Source organism: Syngnathus scovelli, chromosome 6, assembly GCF_024217435.2.
Source record: "Syngnathus scovelli strain Florida chromosome 6, RoL_Ssco_1.2, whole genome shotgun sequence".
NCBI classification, from domain to species: Eukaryota; Metazoa; Chordata; class Actinopteri; order Syngnathiformes; family Syngnathidae; genus Syngnathus; species Syngnathus scovelli.
The window spans coordinates 7,885,951-7,903,496 of NC_090852.1; the positions used below are offsets into that span (position 1 = coordinate 7,885,951).

Below are 17,546 nucleotides of genomic sequence, written 5' to 3' on the forward strand. Positions count from 1 at the left end.
AATACAACATAATCAAGTAGGCGTATAAATATGCGTGTGATATTAACCATGTAGCCTGTATTATTTAAAATCAAAATCCATGGAAAATTGTTTCAAGCAAATTAAGTAGCATAAACTGTTGTCCAGTTAATGAAGTGATGTCTTTGGAAATTAAGGATGCTTGAAACATTAATATGTGTTCAAATTAATATTGTTTATAATGATATATTACAGAGAAATACTGCAGTGAGCACAGAGTAGCTACCAGGCCCACGAGACTGAATCCAGATCCTTCCGAATCAAATCAAACTTGCCATGTGGAGGCTGAAAAGAGGTGCATAACAGTACTTTTGTTGTTTATCGTTATGTTGATCAATAAAGTTAGTGCCATTAAAAAGTCACTATGCTGTCTAATAGCTGTTTTTTTTTCTTCTTCTTTTGTTCTTCATGATTTCCCCCCCCCACCGCTACTGCAGAAGCCTTAAATAGATTGATTGGCAATAAATGTACAACTCAATATAAAATTCCATTTCAGTAATAAATGCCTTTTTTTTTTTTTTTTTTTTTTTTTTTTGGTGCAACAACACCACAGCAACAAGAATGCATGGGGCACTGATGGACACGACTAGACCGGCCCAAAGTTACATGTAATAAATGTAATTTTACAGTAATGTGTACATGAATTACCTTTTTGAATTTCATTACCATTTTATAAAAGTCAAAGCTCAGTGTTTGTGTCTTTTTTGAATGACCTGTACAAGTGGCCGTGATTCACAGTATATAGTGATGCATTCATCTTAAAAAAGAAAGAAAATATGGTGTTTGACTATCAAATTTTTAGATTTTGAGGTGACTCAAATCGATTTGTCTTATTCATGACAGTATATTGCAACTGGTGACATTGACTTTGTGTCTACAATGAAATGTACTTCATTTCACCGTGCACCTTGAATTGTCAATAAAGCTGAACCATGACATTTGTGTTTTATTTTTGGTAATTTGCGTATTTAACCAAATAAGAACGTGGGGAAATTAGAATATTTATTTGAATTTGTGTTTTGACTAATTATGATCTAAAGTCTTCCATCTGGAGGTGAAAGGCTGAGGGTTAATTTGGAGGGAAAACATCAAATTAAAGGTACACTCCATGGTGGAGATTCGATTGCCAGACTCGGTGACTTGTTAAAGGGGATGTTGAAGCAGCTCCAGTGTTGACAAAGGACCCATGGCGATCGCGATCATTTCCTAATTTTATTACACAACAAATATTTCCTCCTAGACAATTAATCACTGTTATCATGTTTTTTAATTAGGATAAATGACTTTTATGCGAATAATCACAAAAAAATTGTCCACGAGGAAACTCTAAAAAGAACAAATATTTGCCATTTACTGTCAGGCAGTGGCCGAGGGCGCCTCATTGAAGGCCCGCCGTGAGCCGCAGCCGTCCCCGCTCTTGTGTCGGGATCTGGCGCTGACTTGAAGCTGGTAAGGATCAACTGGACGCTTCAATTAAAGGGGAAATGTGAAGCGAATATAACTCAGCTTTGGCACTCAAATTGCAAAAGCCACCGTTGTAAACTCCTGCAGCGCGCGACTGCGTTACCGGCGTTGCACAACGGGCGCCGATTGTACGGGGAGCACATTGATGTGGCGCACGTCGCATGGCGTTGGATAGCAAAGGGTTAATTTTTTCCACAGCCGACATTTTCGTTCGGCGCTCTAATGGCAACTTTTAAACTTTTTATTTCGTACGCTGCACGCGTGGTCCTTGCCCCTCCACCTACGCTGCGTATTTCAAACAACAACTTATTATATCATTGCATTGTGTGTATGTTTGCACCTCCTAGTCGAATACAGTATAGCAACACCTTGTGCACACAATGCGCACATCACTTCATGCACGGGTCGGCAGCTAACTGGAGCTAGCTCGCCAATCGAATTGTACGCCAAACACGTCAAAATGATTGGAATACACTTAACACGTTTCTTATAATGTAGAGCATACATTCTGATTTTAAAAAAAAAGGTGAACGATCACTCGAACAAATAGAACCTCGTTGGTGATTTACGGTTGAAACTTGGAAGCGTTTTGCTTATTCAACGTTCCCCACTTCGGGTCATTGGTGGCCTCCTAAACCTCACCTGGCGAGTGTGTTCAATAGCGGTGGTTTCATTTTCTTTTTGTCATCTGGTAATGTGCTGATGCTGTCGTGCTTGAAGTTGTCCCCTCATGGCATGCGTTGACTCCACATGTAACGCCTCTTCTCACTGGCTGACCCAGTGGTTGGAAGTAACAAAGTACACATCTTGAGGTACTGCGATGTCAATAAAGTATATTTTTGGGATAAGGGAGTTGAATCCATTACGGCTTGACTACTTTTTCCGCGGCATGGACTGTTTGCAAGGACCCCTGCTTCTAATTTATAATGAAACAAATTAGGGTTGGGGGAGTACCGATACCAGGTATCTGATACCTGCCTTGAGCTCCAATATTTATTTGTCTCACAGTTGGAATGATTTCGTACTCTATTTAATTCCCCTAATTGAATGAATAACATCAATATACTGTATTTATTTGGTAGTGTTTACATTGGCTCTTGTGGGTCCAAATCACTACTGCCATTGCGAAAATTATTGGTGTTTTTAAAATGTCAGCTTCCTGGTTCTCAATTTTAATTTGTGTGATGTGTGAGGTGGCCCTGACTATCTTCAGACATGTCGGTGAGAGAGTCCTTTAATCCTGAGAGCTACGAGCTGGACAAGAACTTCCGGCTCACACGCTTCGCAGAGCTCAAGGGAACGGGTTGCAAGGTTAGAGCATGCCTCAAGTGTCACATTTGAAATAACTGCACGTGCAAGTCTTTACTATCTAAGAACGGCAGCTTATAAAGATGTCGGTTTGTCACAGGTACCCCAAGAGGTTTTACAGAAGCTTTTAGAGAACCTACAAGAGAACCACTACCAGGAAGATGAACAGTTCCTGGGTGCAGTCATGCCTCGATTAGGTAACGATAACACTCAGCACTTTTAAAGAAACAAAAAACAACTGATAGTTAATAATTAGTCAAAGTGTACCATGAATAAACATCTGTTTTTCAGGCATCGGCATGGACACCTGCGTCATCCCGCTACGACATGGAGGCCTTTCACTAGTTCAGACGACAGATTACATTTACCCTATAGTGGACGATCCCTACATGATGGTATGAATCTGCCAAATGTTTCAATTCAATTTCAAAAGCTCATTGAACCCACATTTCCAAACATGACCAGAGGACCTAATAGAATAACAATCAAATGTTTCTGCTTAAGTTTACTTTTATCTATATGGGCTTTAAATGTAAACGTTTGGGCCTTAATCAGTTGCCAAGAAGTATTGTGCGACAAAAATGCATATCTGAAAAATATTACTTAAACATAATTTTGACATGTGTACTTTTTTCTCCCAAGGGCCGCGTGGCATGTGCAAATGTTCTCAGCGACCTGTACGCCATGGGGGTGACGGAATGCGACAACATGTTGATGCTGCTGGGCGTCAGCAACAAAATGTCAGAGAAGGTGAGAGCCTGCGTCCTGGCACACTGATGACTTTGTTTCTTATCTGTATGTCCTCTTTATTACAGGAGAGGGACAAAGTCATGCCGCTCATCATGCAGGGCTTCAAAGATGCGGCGGAGGAGGCGGGCACGTCTGTGACGGGTGGACAGACAGTGCTCAATCCCTGGGTGGTCTTGGGGGGCGTCGCTACCACCGTGTGCCAGCCCAATGAATTCATTATGTGAGTTATTTCACATGAAATTTGCTTAAATTTGGTGTGGTGATGAACATGTTATGTGATGACCTGCAGGCCAGACAATGCAGTGCCAGGAGACGTGCTGGTGCTCACAAAGCCGCTGGGGACGCAAGTGGCCGTGGCGGTGCACCAGTGGCTCGATATCGTACGTTTGAACAAATTTACAAGCGGGTGTTTCTCAAATGAAGGTACTGAACACCCGTGGTCTGCATCGTTCTCTCTTACAGCCCGAGAAGTGGAATAAGATCAAGTTGGTAGTTACGCAGGAAGACGTCGAGCTGGCCTACCACGAAGCAATGATGAACATGGCTCGCCTCAATAGGACAGGTAAGAAATTGAGTTTCATCTCGGCTATCATCCAGTTTTCCATGATCCTACAATCCATACTTCCATCTATCTATTTGCCAGCTGCCAGCCTCATGCACACGTTCAACGCACATGCCGCCACCGACATCACGGGCTTTGGCATTCTGGGCCACGCCCAGACGCTGGCCAAGCAACAGCGGAGCGAAGTGTCCTTTGTTATCCACAACCTTCCCGTGCTCGCCAAGATGGCCGCCGTGTCCAAGGCGTGTGGCAACATGTTCGGTCTCATGCACGGCACCTGCCCAGAGACGTCAGGTATGCAATTTTGGTCTTCAAATTTGAGGTTAAATGTCTTCTGCTGGCCTTATTACTTTTTGCAATTGCAATTATTTAACAGTATCAGTTTAAGACTACTGTCATGTTGAATTTTAAAAAATAAAAATTTGAGATTCAAATGGAATTTTTTCTGTATTTTTGTAAACAATGTTCTTAAAAGTTAGACAAAAATATTGGATTTCTTTTCACTTTATGGGTCAATTTGATCTGCAACATTAACTTTAGGTAAAAGCATCGATTCCAGCAAAATACAATGATCATAAAATGTAATTTCTTGACTCGTATTCAGAAAACTGGATTCATCCCTGCAGGGCAATATTTCATGTTATTTAATTTTATGGAATTTCAGGGGGGCTGCTCATCTGTCTGCCACGTGAGCAGGCGGCACGTTTCTGCGCTGAGATCAAGTCACCCAAGTACGGCGAGGGCCACCAGGCGTGGATCATAGGCATCGTAGAGAAGGGCAACCGCACAGCGCGCATCATCGACAAGCCGCGGATCATCGAGGTGGCGCCGCAGGCAGCCACACAGAGCGTCAACCCAACGCCCGGTGCTACGTCCTAACCCCCCCAAAGGGCCCCTCATCATCATCATGATCTTCCTCCTGCTGCATCTGACGATGATTTTGTTTTCAAACAAGCAACTACAGAAACCTGTTAAGAGTGTCCACTCGTTTGACTACTGGCTGGTGTTTTATGTGACAAACAGTTTCACCCAGTGGCTTAAAGTGGCATTACAATCCCCATGGACTCCAAATGTAATAATTGGTCATTCGTTTGCCTTGTGTGTGGCTTTTTTTCTGTATTCTGAAGGTAAGAGAAGACAACAGATCCACACTGCTGATGGATGATTAGTCACGGATCCTGGTTTGTCAGAACTTTCTTTCATCCAAAAAGAAGGTCCGTGTCTTGTCGTTTGGTTGGTTTTGTTTGTCCACTTATGTACAGTTATGAAGTTCTTTGCTGTAATGATGCCTTGAAAGGAACTGTTAGAATGTGTTTTTTTTAATTCAGTTGACTTTTTGTATTGACCCCCACCAGAATAAATACTCAAATACTATGATTTGTTGTGTTCCCGAACGGATTCTTCCCTCCACGCATCATGATGACATCAGTGATGTCTTGTTGAAATTGACATGGTGTTATCACGTCAGTATCAACAAGTATTGAATGATGTAGAGATTCCCAGTGTGATATGTAAATGAATGCTCCCTCTAACGGTAAAAAAAATCACTGCCAAGTTGAGTTCTGTTAACCTTTTAGCACATTTGCATTTGAAAAACGTTTGTTTCAAAACTTATTTTAATAAAATTTGAATTTAAACTACTATGTGTAATTTCTTATTTAAATATAATCTTGTTTCCATTTCCATGTAGAAATCTTTGTCATTCTGAGGGTTTCTAATAGTTTGATCTACCTCCACTTAAAAAAAGCATATTCAAAACAGGAAAGTAAATATGAAATCAGTGTGGATGCTTTATTTACAAGGTTTCGATTCACAAAGGTGCAATATACAGAGCAATAACTTACAGGAGCATTCATGATGATGATTGTGCGCGCGTGTGTATGACATCATCGCAATTGCATCAACTGTTGCATAGACACACACACAGACACACACGCACACTTAAATACAGTCTGCACACTTACATACAGTATGCACACATACACAGGTCTGCTACATGTGCTTCTTGCCGTTGTTGAGCTGCATCCTAGACTCGTCTGTCATCGTCTTGTTTATGGGATGGAAAAGCGTTTGGATGTCCATCATGGCTTTGCTGATATGTTGACCGAATCTGCGTGAGTTCTGCATGGATCACATGAGGAGCCACAGATGAGGAATTAACAGAATTGGGAGGACTGGTGTGGCAACAGGACAGGCAAATCTAAGATAAAACAATGGCACTACTTTGGGCAGTGCAAGGACAAGTTTCAGTAATACCGTGCGGAGGTCATCTTGCCACGGTATTACTGAAACTTGTCCTTGCACGACCCAAAGTATAGCGCCATTGTTTTATCTTAGATTACAGAAAAAGATTAGTCTGTAGTTATGTTACTGTATTTAGTAATCGTTCAGTACATCTAGTTTTTTACCAGTCTTTTCTTACACAAATATTTATACTTTCACTTGAGTACAAAGTAAGATGCGTCTTGCTACCGAGAATGAAACATTAGTAAGAAAACCTGTTAGTTAAAGTGTGCATGGGGTCAGATAAATGTTCACCGTGTCAGGGCTTGAGAACTTGGAGGAGATGTGGAATGTGATGAGGTTTTCTCCAACAATGATGTAAGACACGCCATAACCGTCATCGGCCACCTGTAAAATTATCAGGCAATATTTTTTTATTAATTGAATTGATCCCAAATTAAAAATGGATATGATGTGATTAATCATGATCACAAGTTATGTTTCATGATTTCATTTTTTATTTACATAAAATTACATCTATTAAATTATGCTCACATTCTGTTTTTGTAATACGTAGAATGTATGAATTTAGTTTTTTGTTCCAATATGTAATGCTTCAGAAAATGATCACTTGTAGTACGTCAATGAAACTACATTAAACAATATGCTTGAAATGAAATGTTTTCTTGAGTATTTTAATTTCTATAGCATTTCGTGGGGAAGGAATCAGAGTCATAACATACAGACTGTAAGACTTTTGTATTTTGTTACGATTGATTTCCTTTCATCCCGTGTGTTATTTATTACTACGGTGGGGAAATTGTCATCTATTTGTGGAAAGGTCACAAGGTTTTATTGATCCCCGAGATAAACCATAGCCAAGGATTTCACTCACAGGGCCGAATCCGCCTCCAGCCCCGACATATTCCGGGAACTTATTGATGTCCACCAAGTTGAGCTGCTGCTGAGGAGTCTGACTGGTGGACAACTTCCACGGTTCCGATAGAACCTGCAAGCAAGCCAGCACTTAGCGACGTTAGCGCGCCGCACGAATGTGCCGCATTCTCACCTGCTTTAGGAATGGTGAATCTAAGCCCAGATACTTGGACACAATGTAGAGACAGAAAAGGTGTCGGTCGATGCCGGAACCGGTCATGGCCAGACGGTACATGTTCTGATGCTTGTCGGCCGCTTTCCGAAACAGCGCCAGCCTCTGCGTGTTCTGTCACAGGCATAAGGAGACAAAGACACAGAAATACATCCACACTTTCTAACTGTATTGGAGTGTTTTTCTGATAACTTTGATTTGCAAATAGTTTCATTAAAAATGTTTATGACACAAATAAATGTCATATTGTCATGCACTGCTTGTGATAACACGACTTTAACATGGACTTTCGCGCTCTTGATTTGTCCTACTTACCGTTGTCTGTCGGTCCTCCATTGCTCTGACGAAGGCGACAGCCTCAGAGGTGCACGAGCGCACCGTCTCCGTGCGGCCGTCTCTGAACATGCGCGTCATGGAAGACTCGTATGTCAAGCGGAATTCCCCCTGGTCCTGGTGAACAGAATCATAAGAACAAAAAGACAATCCAGAAATACATACATATGCTGAAAATCTGAAGCCAAACCGAAATGCTGCTGACTTAATTCTGAAAGGTGTTATTTGAAAAATGCAAAAAAAAAAATGTCCTGATTAAGGTGAATATGTTGACGAATTGATGGAGATATGTGAAAACGGCAGAAATTGGTAACACATTATCACGTTTTTTGTTTCGATGCTTTTCTGTCTTCACTCAATAATGTTCTTATTATTAATGAGAGGCTGCATACCCTGAACTGTGCCAGCTGCAAGGACAGCTGAATGAAAGCGTCTGGGCTGGTCCGGCACTTTTTAATCAGGCCTTTGCCAAATGCACCAAAGACGTAGGCGAAGAAGTCCACATCATCCGCTATCTTTTTAGCAGAAAGGTAGGACGTCTCGATCACATTTTGGCACTACACAAACAAAGAACAAGCACATTAGGCGTTTTTTCTATGACAAATTCCAGAAGGACCTGGCCCCACTCTGCCCAGGTCTTTAGCTGGACTAAGGGATATAACATTACATGCTAGTGTACTTTTGTTTTCACTGCCATTTTAAGATTTGTAGCCGAAGAAAGCTATAATAGAGAGCACAGTGATACTGGTAACGTACCTCCTTTGGAATGAGCCACTGGAGTCGTGTGGGATAAGGGAGGCCTTGGTTTACGTCTCCTTTGCAGTGGCCCTCCTTTGTGTAGCCCAGCTGGAAGCAGTCCGTGGCAATGACATACTACACGCGCGTGCGCGCGCACACACACATACGCACACGCACACGCACACACACACACACACACACACACACACACACACACACACACACACACACACACACACACACACACACACACGTCTTGTATGAATAAACAGACAACATTAAAATGATTTGCGCTCAGGGGAGGGTGAATTACCTCCCACATGTGTCCCACGATAGGTGCGTCGGCCCACGAATGTTCTGCATTTATTCCCATTTTGCCATTGGAGTAAGCTATGAGGGTGAAAGATTTGTCAAACCACCTAAAAGAAAAGAAGGATGATGTTTGATGGTCATTTTATTAGGCTTGCCCGCATAATTTAAGGGTTGCTCAGAATTCCCAAATGATATGTAAATTTCATTTTAATATTTATTTTGTTATACTTTGTGTTCAATTTTGTGGGGGATTAGGACTGTGAAATTGTTCTTTTTTTTCCAAAAACTCCAATGGTCAGGCTTTTACCTGTCGTAGCACTTTCCGTGCAGCAGAGATTTGGCATAGCGGTCCAGAGAGTTGCTGGCAGCGTCGTAACCCTGAGACTCGTCATCCAATGCCAAAAAAAAGGCTGCCGACTCCACCGCGTCCAAGGACGCTTTGTTCACTCCTTGGCTGAAGTATTTCATCCGAGCCTGAGCCCACGGAACCCTAGTGAGGTTAAAGACATGTCGAGCCTTCAGTCCACCTCGTATTATGACCACTATCACGTCGATACAAATATGAACGTTTGGAAATCTTCACCTGTTTCCAGCAGTCAACGCGGCTAGCTTGAGCTCACCAGGCTGGGGCTCGGATGTATCATTAAGGATCCTGCTAAATTGGGTCTCCAGCTCGCTGGGTAAGAGGTGACGTCCCCCCATGTACAGCCACACTTGGAAGAAGCGACCCTTGTGGTACACCACCACGTGCTTCCTGTCACTCAGGTGCTGCACAAAATCTTCAAATTGCAAGATAACAGCTTGTATTTGAAGTTATTGATAGGCTGACTGAGAAATTTCACAAGAACATAATATGAATATGTACTAACACTGAACCACAATTTGTAAGGAAATAAATACATAGTTAAATAAAAGCATACTTTCATTAACAGGTATGGTTTTCACTTCTTATGATTGTTACATAAATGTCTTTACTGTGGCTGAGTAAATGCTGCCAAATTGACAAAAAAATTCACATAACATCTCCCATGTCAATAAGAAACTTATAGTAGAGTACTGCAATAATATAGCGCCAAAGCACTACTTTTATTTTAGACATGGCTTTCAGCTAGGTAGCAAAACAGTAAAAAGATGAGTATTTGAGCAAACAACAGAAGATGAAACAAAAGTGCATTTTACTGTACGCACCTGTTTCAATGCCTGGGATGCGAGTTGTGTTGAACATCCTCTCCATCTGAGCGGAGCACATGGGAACTGTTCCCAGAGCCCTCAGCTGAGCGACAAAAGAGAGAAGAAAAGTTACAGCGGTTCCAGTCAAATGGTGTGTCATTGTGTATCGAGCATTACCGGCGCATGTTCACCACGCTCCAGTTTGCGTCTGTACTGCAGCATGGCGTGCACCACGTTGCCCGCACGCGCTGCTTGCCGGTGAGTTGGTGTCACATGCAGAAGGTCCTTTGCACAACAATAGAAGAAAAAAAAATTAAATAATGGGGACACAATACCATTAGTAACAAAGAAAAAATAAGCGATGATTTGCGAGCAAATAACGATGAGGAAATGTGAACAGTAGTTAACCCTTTGAAACATAAATCAGCAAAATAAATAAAATAACCAAAATATATCTATTTTTTTATTTCATTGGTTGTTTGACTGTAATTTACACATGCAAAGCTTTTTGGAAAAGTTAAATACAAAACAAACTAATACAACTTAACACAAATTGGAAAATGATAAAATATAGTAAAAGAAAATTTAATAATCGGATATAATTAACTTTTCACAAGATAATAAAATAAAGTTATCCAAATAAAATAATCCAAAAGAAAAAATACAATACTACATAGTGTAAAACAAAACAAACACTACATACAATATATTGAAATAAAATTAAAACCAAAAAAATAGCATAACACTTTTTAGAGTTAGCACAATAATAAAATTGAGTTAAACAAATGTACTGTTGATGATAGTCTTCCATTTTTCTGCCTTCAATCTTACCATGACGTAGAAGTTACTGTTGACCATAATTGGGCCTCTGCCTCTCAGGTAGATGTACTCCTCCCACCAGTCACTTACCTACAGGCAGAGTGACATGCAAAAGTTGTAGAAATATTAACGGCACCTTTTGTGACGTCTTACTGTAGCATACTCACATAATTGGAGGCCCACCAAGACTTGAGGATCAAGTATCTTTGCAGCTGGGCAGCCTCTGACTCTTTAAAGTCATTGGCCAAAATCTTCATTTCCTCATATTGCTCATCATCCAAAAGAGGACGCACCGACTCCAGGTACTGCACACAAAACAACTTTCTTGTCATAATTGGACAATAAAAAGCCTCTAACAACCCTTTAAAGAGAGTAGCAATCCCCATCCACCCAACCAGTACATTGAAATCACATAGCAAACTCAATGGAATAGAAATCAGCACAGTACAGCTTCAAAGGACAGCAAGTTTGCTCTTGTAAAATGACAAGGGGTTTCGATTAATTGCACAATTTCTCTCAGAGTACCTACCCTGCGGATCGTGTCTTCCACCTTGGGTACGGGTAGTCGTGGTAAGGACGCCTGAAAGCTGTAAAGAAGTGGTCTGCGCCCTGAAAACATCTTCACCAGGTTCTGGAAGCAAACAAACAATTCCGTATTTGTATTTTAAAAGTCAAAGCGATAAGTAGATATATTGCACTTACCAGCCACACTTGAGTGGACGTGCTCATCTTTCCATGGGATTCAAAGATCCAGCCGTGGTAGGAGAGGAGAGCTTTGAGGGTGTACCTGAGCAGGTAGATGAGGAAGAGCCACACGGCACTGGCGAACACCACGGCGCTCAGGACCGCGCCCGTCTGCACTGATAGATATCCTCTACTCACAAAAGTCACAAAACTGCACGAGTTACACTTTCCTCACATAAACACAGCCATTCAAACACAAAAATCTGGGTGCTCAATGGCCACTTTATTAGGTACACCCATATTATTGTGTCAGAGAGAAAGCAGAAAGGTGTATCTAATCAAGTGTCCATTGGAAGTACAGGAATGGTTTCTAACCTGAGCGGCATGTTTTCCTGGATGGAGTGTATAATTCCCAGCGAGAGGTCCAGGCCCGTGTATAAGCTACTAATCATGACGATAACCACAATCAGCCAACTGGACGGACTGGCCGGATACAGGCCAGCCAAGATGCCATTCTGAATAACAAAAACATATCTTCATTTCCACATGTATAGTATGTATAGTGGGAACGTAATTTCGATCTCTTTGTGTGTCTTGGCATGTGAAGAAATTGACAATAAAGCAGACTTTGACTTTGACTTTTGACATGTATACATATGAATGGGTTTAAGCGGTGGTGGCCAAGTAGAACTGTGCTTAATCTTATTTCTTTAAAGGGGAAGGTCCATGTGGCTTCACTAGTCTACGTAAAGATGGTATTCTGACATTGCATTTGTGGAACAATTTCAATCAGTACTACTTATACAAGTATCTATACTTCTACTCAAATAGAGGGAGAACTTTTCCCACCTCTGGTACGTCTATGTTAAAAAGAAGCACCTTGAACCGTATGGCTCTCTTCTTCCACGCCGTCAGACCAGCCTGGCAGATGTTAGTGATAACTTCCTGGCTTAGTTTGAGGTCCACGCCATCCGGACGCACGGTGAACTGGAAGCCCACCGCCTGATGGGCTTCAGCCATCGCTCCTAATCACTGTCAGTCATACAATTAATCCATCAGTATTGCAGTGCTAGATTGCAGTGTCATATTTAGAGAGGTTTTAATATTCAGCCCCTCTCAAGCAGCTAAATAAGACAGCTATTTTAGCGAGTAAAAATATAAAATATAAATTCATACACACATATATATATATATATATATATATATATATATATATATATATATATATATATATATATATATATATATATATATATACACACTATATGTATACTATATATATGTATACAAATATATATACACATACAGACACACATGCACACATGAATGACCCCGATGTCCTCTTGGCATAGCAACACATATTTCCTGTTCTGAAAGCGCACACGTGGCCCAACAATAATATTGACGTCGATAGGAGAGCATGACAGGCTCGGATGACAGCGTGAAGACTTTTTCCACGTCACGCGACTACAGAGTCACACAAGTGGGTGAAAGTTCAACGGACAGATATGGCAGAACGCTTCAAGCTGCAGGCCGCGGAAACACACACATGGTTATAATGGATTGAGCTATAGTCAGTTAACCTTCAACTTGCTAGTTATGATAATAGACAAATGTGGTATAAATATATAAAATGTCATAAGAAAAGCAGTTTTAATTTACCTTGGCTTGACTGTGAGGAAGTAGAAAGGCAGTGGGGACTTTTTGCAATGAAGCACTCTGTCCCCTCTCAGCTTTATGCCCTCCAAGGGCTTCTTCACTCAGGTGGCAACTCCCAACTGCACTCCCCCACTTAAGTCTAACAGCGCTCGATCTCGCTCCCCCCTCTGTGGCATGTAACAGGACACCAAGTCAGAGACGATCACCTCCCATGCGTGCGTGTACACCAAAGTTGTTACTTGCCTCACACAATCATAAATATCATTCGATTTATTCAAATATGAAAGGCCATTATAAACATAGAAGTAAATGTGTGAACAAACAAAGAAAAAACTGTAAAAACACATTTTGAGAAAAGGTCCTTATTACAAAATGAAACGATAGGTTATGGGATGAAAAACAGCTTTCCTGGACCACTTATCAAGACATTGAAGAGCCCTTATATGAAAAGAATGCTTTTTTATTAGTATTTATTGCTAAATAACATTGCATATAATTGTTTTATAAACAATATATAATGAATAATAAAAACAATAAGGCTCCGCTCACCTCTGGTTTGTTTGTTTTGCTTGTGACTTAGCAGGAAATCACTGTGACAACTATTAAAAAAAAAAAAAAAAACACAGCAAGCAAAATTAGGGTGACATCACATTTTGTCAGGCACATGCGGACAAGTTACAACCTTTATGATGCTCAAAGGACCACTTGACATAGTGACTTTCCACCACAAGCCGCATTTTTATAAAACAATTTATATTGTTTTATGTTTTCAATAATAAATGGTAATAAATTATTACACAATGCCATTGAGTTTAGTACACATTACATATATGATTATATGTCATATAACTTTGTTTTTGACATAATTCTGTTACAGATATTCAGGCAACCTTAACATAGGATATAGAGTGCATCATCAGAAATGAAGGTAAAAGACGGCTTCATAGCAGATAGAGATGGGCAGAGCAGTCAGGACCTTCATAGTGAGCGTTTGCAAGTCCATTGTCACCACGCTGTTATGCTCCACACTCGGCATCACGATCTGCGAGCCCAACAGCGCCCCCTGTCCGGCCAACGCCGTTTTCCGTATACTACGCGCCTGCGCAAATGAAGCAAAGCATGCTTAGAGGATAACTTCAGTTGGTTCCAAGCTCAGAAAAACAGAACGTATTGTACTGTGTTTTTAAAAAGAAAAAGACCAACATAAAGCTGAGTGAGAAAATATGATGTGCAAAGCTGTTCTTGCCCAGTTGTTTTTATTTTGTTCAGCGGAACTGAACTCTAGATTCAAAGAATTGTGATTCTTTGTCAATGAACAGTTCAGGCTTAGCAGAATTTTTAACAAACTGTGGTTAGTCATTACCTGTCCCCATTTCTGCGTGCGTGTGCAAAACCACATGACCACATTGTGCAAGTTGTTTCCTCCAATCACCACTAACTTGTCGGAGGCGCCCATGAGGAAGTAAAGAGCTGGAAGGTCTGCATCTGCTCTAGTGAGAGTGGGAAGCAGCTCACACCACAAATCTGCCAGATTCCAAGACGCAGATGACTTTTCACTCCATCATACCGGAGGCTTCATTAAAATGAATTGTGGACCAGCTTTCCATATGCGATTGTTAAACCATACCTTGCCTGGTGTTGTACTGGAGCATCAGTTTTTCTCCAGTCCTCTGTATGCTACCCAGGACATAGATGCAGTGTCCAAGACTGGTCGCCAGAGGCACGTCATGAGATAAAGATACGGTGAACTGGAAATCCGTGAGAGGGAGTGACGAGACAAACCTGAGGCACAGAGACATATTGAAACTATACAAACTAGGGCATAGCATAGAATGTATAGCATGAGGTAGACTAACCTAGTCTAGTGTCGGCCAACCTAACATAGCATGACATAAACATAACAAATAAACACAGGTATATGAATACATGTATGTAGCATGTATGTAGCAACAATCTATCATATAGTAAAAGCCTAGCATAGCATATTCTAGCATACAATATTTTTACGTCTTCATCCAAAAAGGGCAAGTGCTTTGACTGACACTGCGCCGAGCCTGTGACATCACTTATTTTCTGTACGGACCTCCATGAGTCCTCCCATGGATCGTAGCACTCCACGGCTGTGTACAGGGCTGTGCTGGAGTCCGGGGTGACCAGGGAGTCCAAGTACCAGCCGCCCAATGCGTAGATACGGCCCTGGCAGGCCACTGCGCTGAAATGCCTCCTGTGCTGTGGACCAACAAAACACGGCCAACCAAACTGTCTAAGTTATATGCACTTTTTTTTTTTTTAATGTAACTATATATTAGGGTATTTGTCTTTTTACCTTAATAAGTGGAGCAGCAGTAGACCATTCCAAAGTCAAAGGATTATACCGAAACGTGGCAATTTTGAAGTCCCACCTTCTCCTCACAAGGGTCCTGTAGCCTCCTATGATGTACAAGTAGTTATATAGTACCACAACCGTGAAGCACCACTTGTCTGCCCGGAAAGGGAACTCAGCGGTGGGTTGCCACGCTCCGTTTTGTTTGGCAAAAACGTAGCGGGCGCATTCTGTCTCCGGGTCCTTCCAAGACATCAGGTTCTCCTTCCGAAGACTGCAGAGACAAGGTTTCCCTTGTGTCCTCAGTAGGATGAGCTCCTCTTTTTCCTCGTCGCTCAGACACCTGAGACATCACGAGGAGGGTTTCAAAAGAAGATCATGAGTTACTTCCCTGAAAAGACACATTTTCAAAAACTAGTCGTCGCAATACCTGATGACATGAGGCAGTTCCAACAGGTTCCTGCTTAGGTAGGCAAACACGGTGATTCTCAGTTCCACGCAGCAGATCTCCCGAGCTAGACTCAGATAGGACAGACACCTTTCTGGCCTCAGCTCCTCAGTCAGCACAGACAGACACCGCGAGAGAAAGGCCTCAGCCAGGAGGTAGCTGGATACCTCCACAAACATCACACAGAACGTTAGTTAGGTCGGCCACAATAGATTGGTTCATTAATCATCAAGTTAATGTCATGTCAATTGTATGGTAGAGAGTACCAGTTTGTGGATATCTGTGTACAGTACCTGTATATGAGAGCCTAACTCCTCCTCTCGTGGGGTCTCAAATGCGTCGTGGAAGTAAAACTCCAGCAGGTGGCGAAAGACGGCTGACGACACGTGTTCTAGGTGGACCAGGTTCTCGGCTGCTTCCCTCATCCCCGACTGAGACAAAGCACGGAAGTACTCGCTGCACTCAGAAAGCCTTCCCAGGTCTACCTGCTTGTACAGAGAAATGTTTGGTACTGAAAATGGAGACTGATTGTTTTGGAATGCGCTACTTACACGGAATGTGTGCGTGCTGGTTTGGACTGTGACCACACTGCCGCCTTGGCCTCCAAGGTCATACGTGCGAAGTGCCATGCTACTTTTCCACTCATCTGAGTTTTCTCGGTGTGACGCGTTGGCGCGGGTGACGCCTGGTGTCCATGCACCAACTCTGGGAAAAATGCTGCAAACTCTCACAAGACTATATGTTAGCCACATACTTATCCACGCTAACATCTTTCTAAAACAATTACATAGAAGATTCATTTCAGATGCAAGATAATGAAAAAACTTTTACAAAACTAGTCTTGCCCTTTCAATGAGTCATTTTGTCCAAAATTGTTGTTTTGTTCTGGAAAAGGTTACGATCCAGTTGGTTTAGCTAGGCAGTTGATTTTGTTAGGTCTATTTTTAGCTCGTGCAACTTGAAACTTCTGACAGCTCCACTGACGCAGGGGCAGGAGGAAAGTACCAGAGTAGGGGTGTCCAATCTACTGCTTGAGGGTTGTCAAGCAGCCCTTGCATCCGTCGAATTATCTTTATATAACAGAATAAGGTTGGACAGCCCCTATCTGGAAACTCAAGTTTAATCAATTATACCCACTAATAGTATAAACAGGAGCAATGCAAAACAGAACAGTTTGTTTTGTCTAAATTTGAACAGATTGGAACAGTTCAACATTTTGTTTCATCCAAAAGGTGGATGGTAATGGATTTTGGTTACAACAAATGAAATACAAAGGTGCATGACAAACCTCAGAAAATGTTTCAAGCTATTCCATATATTTGAAGTTGTGCTCAGCAAAATATAAACATGTCGATGTCAAGTTGCTGATTGTTTTCATTTTTGTCTTTGAAGTATCTGTGCTGTAGTATTTTTATTTTCAGCCAAATCTACATTGACACCATTAATAGTGAATATCCCAAGAGTGTGATTTTGTGGAGTACAATAGTAACAGAGAGTATAAAGGAGCATTTGTGCTACCCTGAAAAGATAATTACTGATAATTACTGTCCTGTTACTGCCCATCGCACATGATAATTCTCAAAAATAAAGTAATTTTAATGACTTTGGAAAACTGTGACTTTTTGTC

At 41.5% G+C, this 17,546-nt stretch overlaps 3 protein-coding genes across 7 annotated transcripts; 1 reads left to right on the forward strand and 2 right to left on the reverse strand.

The window, feature by feature from the left end:
• The first annotated feature begins 1,334 nt into the window (after window positions 1-1,334).
• On the forward strand, window positions 1,335-5,479 carry sephs1 (selenophosphate synthetase 1). 2 transcript variants are annotated; one of them, XM_049722814.2, is made up of 10 exons: window positions 1,335-1,467; window positions 2,676-2,793; window positions 2,891-2,987; window positions 3,082-3,185; window positions 3,433-3,540; window positions 3,606-3,760; window positions 3,830-3,920; window positions 4,003-4,102; window positions 4,184-4,396; window positions 4,767-5,479. In XM_049722814.2, the coding sequence occupies exons 2-10, from the start codon at window positions 2,698-2,700 to the stop codon at window positions 4,979-4,981; spliced, it is 1,179 nt and encodes a 392-aa protein (XP_049578771.1). In that variant the 5' UTR covers window positions 1,335-1,467; window positions 2,676-2,697; the 3' UTR covers window positions 4,982-5,479. The 2 variants fall into 2 exon arrangements, with proteins under 2 accessions (XP_049578771.1, XP_049578772.1); XM_049722815.1 differs by lacking the exon at window positions 1,335-1,467 and adding an exon at window positions 1,474-2,294.
• Window positions 5,480-5,874: 395 nt separating this feature from the next.
• Window positions 5,875-13,293, reverse strand: cpt1b (carnitine palmitoyltransferase 1B (muscle)). The gene is made up of 19 exons (XM_049722740.1): window positions 13,152-13,293; window positions 12,369-12,521; window positions 11,865-12,004; window positions 11,508-11,679; window positions 11,335-11,436; window positions 10,973-11,110; window positions 10,818-10,895; window positions 10,164-10,271; window positions 10,005-10,089; window positions 9,400-9,595; window positions 9,124-9,306; window positions 8,818-8,923; window positions 8,523-8,639; window positions 8,159-8,323; window positions 7,749-7,883; window positions 7,395-7,547; window positions 7,221-7,334; window positions 6,641-6,733; window positions 5,875-6,223 (listed from the first exon to the last, which is right to left on the reverse strand). The coding sequence occupies exons 2-19, from the start codon at window positions 12,507-12,509 to the stop codon at window positions 6,095-6,097; spliced, it is 2,355 nt and encodes a 784-aa protein (XP_049578697.1). The 5' UTR covers window positions 12,510-12,521; window positions 13,152-13,293; the 3' UTR covers window positions 5,875-6,094.
• Window positions 13,179-17,542, reverse strand: LOC125970442 (kelch-like protein 42). 4 transcript variants are annotated; one of them, XM_049722743.2, is made up of 10 exons: window positions 16,471-17,542; window positions 16,213-16,404; window positions 15,902-16,086; window positions 15,475-15,814; window positions 15,232-15,377; window positions 14,776-14,930; window positions 14,512-14,672; window positions 14,125-14,247; window positions 13,698-13,747; window positions 13,179-13,315 (listed from the first exon to the last, which is right to left on the reverse strand). In XM_049722743.2, exons 1-9 carry the CDS (start codon window positions 16,717-16,719, stop codon window positions 13,736-13,738), a joined length of 1,563 nt encoding a protein of 520 aa, XP_049578700.1. In that variant the 5' UTR covers window positions 16,720-17,542; the 3' UTR covers window positions 13,179-13,315; window positions 13,698-13,735. The 4 variants fall into 4 exon arrangements, 3 of the variants coding, with proteins under 3 accessions (XP_049578700.1, XP_049578699.1, XP_049578698.1); XM_049722742.2 differs by lacking the exons at window positions 13,179-13,315; window positions 13,698-13,747 and having other exon boundaries at window positions 13,758-14,247; window positions 14,512-14,633; XM_049722741.2 differs by lacking the exons at window positions 13,179-13,315; window positions 13,698-13,747 and having other exon boundaries at window positions 13,758-14,247.
• Window positions 17,543-17,546: the final 4 nt, after the last annotated feature.

Excerpts from the sequence above, each read along its gene's own strand:
- sephs1 (XM_049722814.2), top strand. The coding sequence starts at position 2,698 with ATGTCGGTGAGAGAGTCCTTTAATCCTGAGAGCTACGAGCTGGACAAG. Across the intron at positions 3,186-3,432 it reads TGGACGATCCCTACATGATG|GGCCGCGTGGCATGTGCAAA; the intron begins GTATGAATCTGC and ends TTTTCTCCCAAG. Across the intron at positions 4,103-4,183 it reads GGCTCGCCTCAATAGGACAG|CTGCCAGCCTCATGCACACG; the intron begins GTAAGAAATTGA and ends TCTATTTGCCAG.
- cpt1b (XM_049722740.1), bottom strand. The coding sequence starts at position 12,509 with ATGGCTGAAGCCCATCAGGCGGTGGGCTTCCAGTTCACCGTGCGTCCG. Across the intron at positions 9,596-10,004 it reads CATCCCAGGCATTGAAACAG|ATTTTGTGCAGCACCTGAGT; the intron begins GTGCGTACAGTA and ends TGCAATTTGAAG. Across the intron at positions 8,324-8,522 it reads AGTGGCTCATTCCAAAGGAG|TGCCAAAATGTGATCGAGAC; the intron begins GTACGTTACCAG and ends TTGTTTGTGTAG.
- LOC125970442 (XM_049722741.2), bottom strand. The coding sequence starts at position 16,719 with ATGAATCTTCTATGTAATTGTTTTAGAAAGATGTTAGCGTGGATAAGT. Across the intron at positions 16,087-16,212 it reads AGTTAGGCTCTCATATACAG|GTATCCAGCTACCTCCTGGC; the intron begins GTACTGTACACA and ends ATGTTTGTGGAG. Across the intron at positions 14,673-14,775 it reads CCAGTACAACACCAGGCAAG|ATTTGTGGTGTGAGCTGCTT; the intron begins GTATGGTTTAAC and ends GGAATCTGGCAG.